The 3,595-nt window shown below is 56.0% G+C and overlaps 1 protein-coding gene across 1 annotated transcript; it reads right to left on the bottom strand.

Moving 5' to 3' along the window:
* Positions 1 to 480: 480 nt before the first annotated feature.
* Positions 481 to 3,333, bottom strand: IL13 (interleukin 13). The gene is given in 5 exon segments (XM_025860969.2): positions 481 to 1,297; positions 1,643 to 1,747; positions 2,005 to 2,058; positions 3,044 to 3,277; positions 3,280 to 3,333. Coding segments are annotated over 5 exon segments (555 nt in total). The 3' UTR covers positions 481 to 1,189.
* Positions 3,334 to 3,595: the final 262 nt, after the last annotated feature.

The following is a 3,595-nucleotide window of genomic DNA, read 5'->3' as shown; positions in this document are numbered from 1 at the left end:
TTGGGCACGTTGCCTCCTCTCCCCCGAGCTTCAGAGAGGCCGTGAGAGAGATGCCAGAGGGTGTGTGGGTGGTATCAGACACAGGCGGGCCACTCCTCTGATCATAAGATGACTTCTGAAGTCTCTGCCTGTTCCACATGTCCTCCTTGAACCCAGACATCCTGGCCCGAGCTGCTCCTCCCTCCCTGTGGGTGGTAGGTGGGGGCACGTCTTTCAGGCCAGCCACCCCCCTGTGGGCTTGCTTCCTTTCAGCCCAGGTCCTCTCCCTCACTCCCCCTGCATTCCTTCTCAGGCCCCCTCCTCCACCTGCCCTGCCTCCCGAAGAGCTCCTCAGAGTCTTAGGAAGCTAGACCAGGGTCCTCACAGGACAAAGTAAAACACAGACATCATCTGGTCTCTTGTCACCGCCTTTATTTCTGCCTTCCAGTCTGACAAAGTCAGTGAAAGAACATACTCAGTGACACCCCCCCCAGGCCATACACACCAAATGCAGCCTTCTAGGCTGCACTTCTATATATTAGTAACTCTTTGATAACATATTTTATTTCTTAATTTTAAATACAAAGAAAAACAATAAATTACTCTTTGGCTGAGGACCAGCTGCTGCCCGGCAGACAAGAGCAGCTTCTCTGGCCCTCTCCCCTGTCCCGTGTCGGCCCCAGGACCCCAGTGAGGTAGCAGAATTTTACACACAGTGCTGATTCCCAGGGACTCCTAACGCCCAAGTCGTTGGGCCCCTGGTTCCAGGTTCTGGAGGCAACAGTCCCTCCCTGTCCCCAGCACAGACGAACACACTTGTTTAAATAACACACAATAATAAATAAGGCTAAGAAGAAATGTGCCTGAGCTGCTGCTGTCTGCCTTAGCAGTGCCCGTGAACAGCAAGGCCCCCTCCCCGGCATGTCTGCCACGGCGGCCCCCACTGTAATGCTGCGGTTCGCTCTCAGGGGGGCGCAGTCGTGCAGGGCAGCGTTTGCCCTTGTGTTCTCAGAGCTCGGGAGAGGAGGGCAGGCTGGGTTCGGCTGGGCAGAGGCAGGCGGCACAGGCTGAGGTCCAAGCTAAGGAAATAGTGTCTCCCTCCCTCCCTGCCCCCCCCCCCAAGAAATTTGTGACATCTGAAAGAAAAATGAATCTGTAACTTAAATGGTCAGGTCTGCCTCTGCAAATAAGGATGCTAGGTTTTCATGCTTCATGTTAACTTCCCATGGCGATAAACTCCCCGGACATGGGTGAGCAGGTTTTTCATCAACTGGATCACTTCGATTTTTGTGTCTTGGCTGCGCTCACTGGAGATCTGCTGCAGGACAGAGAGACCGGTGTGTTAGTGGGACGCCAGAGCAAAGGTGACCAGCATCCGCCAGGGGCTTTCCAGGAACCAACTTATTTAATCCCCACAAAGTGTGTGTGGGGGGGGTACTGTTATTACCCACATTTCACTGATGTGGAAACTGAAGCTCAGGTAGGATTCAGGAGCCCACAAGCCCAGATCCTGGAAATGCCAAAGGCCGTGTTCCTGCTGCCACAGTGGACCGACCCCCAGAGTGGACACTTGCTTTCCAGACGCTCAGCCGGGTTCCCCTGGAGCTCCCAGGGCTGGCAGGAGTGGATGCAGGGTTGGGGGGTACAGGACAGAGGGCCTTACCCCGGCCAAGGTGTTGTGAAGGCACAGTGCTTTCAGCATCCTCTGTGTCCTTTGGATGGCGCTGCAGTCGGAGACATTGACCAGAGATTCTAGAGCTGCACAGTACTGCAGGGAGAAGAACACAGGCGTGTCAGGCCCGGCTGGGTACCTCCAGCCCCCCACCGGCACCTTCACTGACTCTCCAGGAAGAGGGGGCGGAGAGCCCTGAGAGAGGTGGCTTCGGGTGGTGGGAGGACTCCAAATTGTGAGTAGCTCTTGAAGCTTGCTTGGAACCCCCGAGCCGTGTGAGGGAGGCTCAGAGAAGACGAGCACAAGACCTACAGCCTCAGCGACATCCCTCCCAGCGTCCAGGGGGTCCTTACCATGCTGCCGGTCCACTTGATGCTCCACACCATGCTGCCATTGCAGAGGGATGCCTGAGGGATCAGAAAGACAGTAAGCCCAGGCCGTGTCTCCACAGGGATCCAGCCCCACGGGCATCCCTGCTGCAGCACAGAGCTAGGCCAGGGACCCCCAGTGTTCCTGAGCTTCACTTCCTGCTGTGCATAGTGGGGGAGACCCATTGTCCAGGGTCTTGGGGCTAAGAGAGAAAAATCTGAGCGACACAACCAGTAAGGGACAAGCCTTGTGTGAAGCCTAAACTCCTGATCAGTCAGTAGGACATCTCCAGGGAGGAGTCAGGTCAGCATTGGGCGAGGGAGGAGGGGGTGGTCAGGTCAGTCAGATGGGTGGCGGTGGGGGCTAGTCTATAAAACCCTGTCTTCTGAACTAGGGGACACTGCAGTTTGGAGCATGGATGCTGGGTGTCAGCCAGGCCTGGTTTGAATCTGGCTTTTGTCAAGCTTAATGAGGCTTAGTCAAATAGGGTCATCATACCTGCCTTTCGAGGTGGCTGGCAGTGATGGAATGAGATGAAAAGCACCCAGCACTAGGCTTGGCACACATTGCCCAGAAAGTGTGGGCCATCACCACTGGGGACAGGAGCTGACTACCAATGAATCCTTCTATAAGAATGGGCTTAACCAAAATGCTGTGAATAATGGCCCCATGATTCCACTCAAACCAGATGGCAAAAGCTAAGGAGTCCTAGGAGAGTGCTGGCCCTCTCTGCTTTTCTCTTCTTGAATGGCTGAGTAGGAGCTGGCCCCTCCTCTGCTTCCATGGCAGGCAGGGCCAGGCCAGGGGAACAGGTGGTCCCTGGGGGCTCCACCAAACCCCTTTATGGGTCCATCCATACTGCTGCCCCTCAACCTGGCTCTTCTCCCTCCTGGCTGGGCCCGTCCTGGTCCATGGGGCTTCCTAGGATGGGGCCCAGCCTTCATAGCCTGAGCCATGTACCCTGTGTGAGAGTCCCCCACTCCAGCACCCTCAGACCTAGAACCCCGGCCAGAGGGTACTCACCTGATTCTGGGTGATGTTGACCAGTTCCTCAATGAGCTCCTTGAGGGCTGTGGAGTTAGGCCCAGGGACCGGGGAGGCAAGGCCGCCAAGGCAGGTGAGGGCAATGACCATAGTCAACCAGAGTGCCATGGAGCCTAGAGCCAACACAGGAGGAGCGAGGAGCAGACCTGTAGGCTGGCCTAAGCTGAGTGGCTTGTGGCCTTGGCCTCTTGCAGCAGCTTTTATAGGCCAAAGTGATGACGCCTCCGACCCAGGTCTCTGCTTTGCCGAGTACTATCTAGAAACCACATCTTTACTCATCTTGATTTTACTTTGTGGAAAATCCAGCATCGCATAAAGGAAAGAGTTTGATTTCTTGTGGACTTACCATTGAGAGGGGTCTGGAGCCCTTCCCAAGATGTGGATGTGCTCCCTTCAGGGGTAGGTGAGAGGGCCCTGAGGGCAGCCTGGTGCCGGCCTTGCAGGCTGGAACTGCAGCAGTTTTGCCCGGTAACCACCCTGAGTGTCTGCCCAGCTCCTGTCCTCAGACCCTTGTCGGTCACCAGAAGCGCT

The sequence above is a fragment of the Callorhinus ursinus genome, unplaced genomic scaffold (genome assembly GCF_003265705.2).
Source record: "Callorhinus ursinus isolate GAN/ISIS: 27379988/994484 unplaced genomic scaffold, GSC_fseal_2.0 scaffold30, whole genome shotgun sequence".
Taxonomy (NCBI): domain Eukaryota; kingdom Metazoa; phylum Chordata; class Mammalia; order Carnivora; family Otariidae; genus Callorhinus; species Callorhinus ursinus.
Note: the sequence above shows the minus strand (reverse complement) of the source record. Positions and strands in the feature narration are given on the sequence as shown.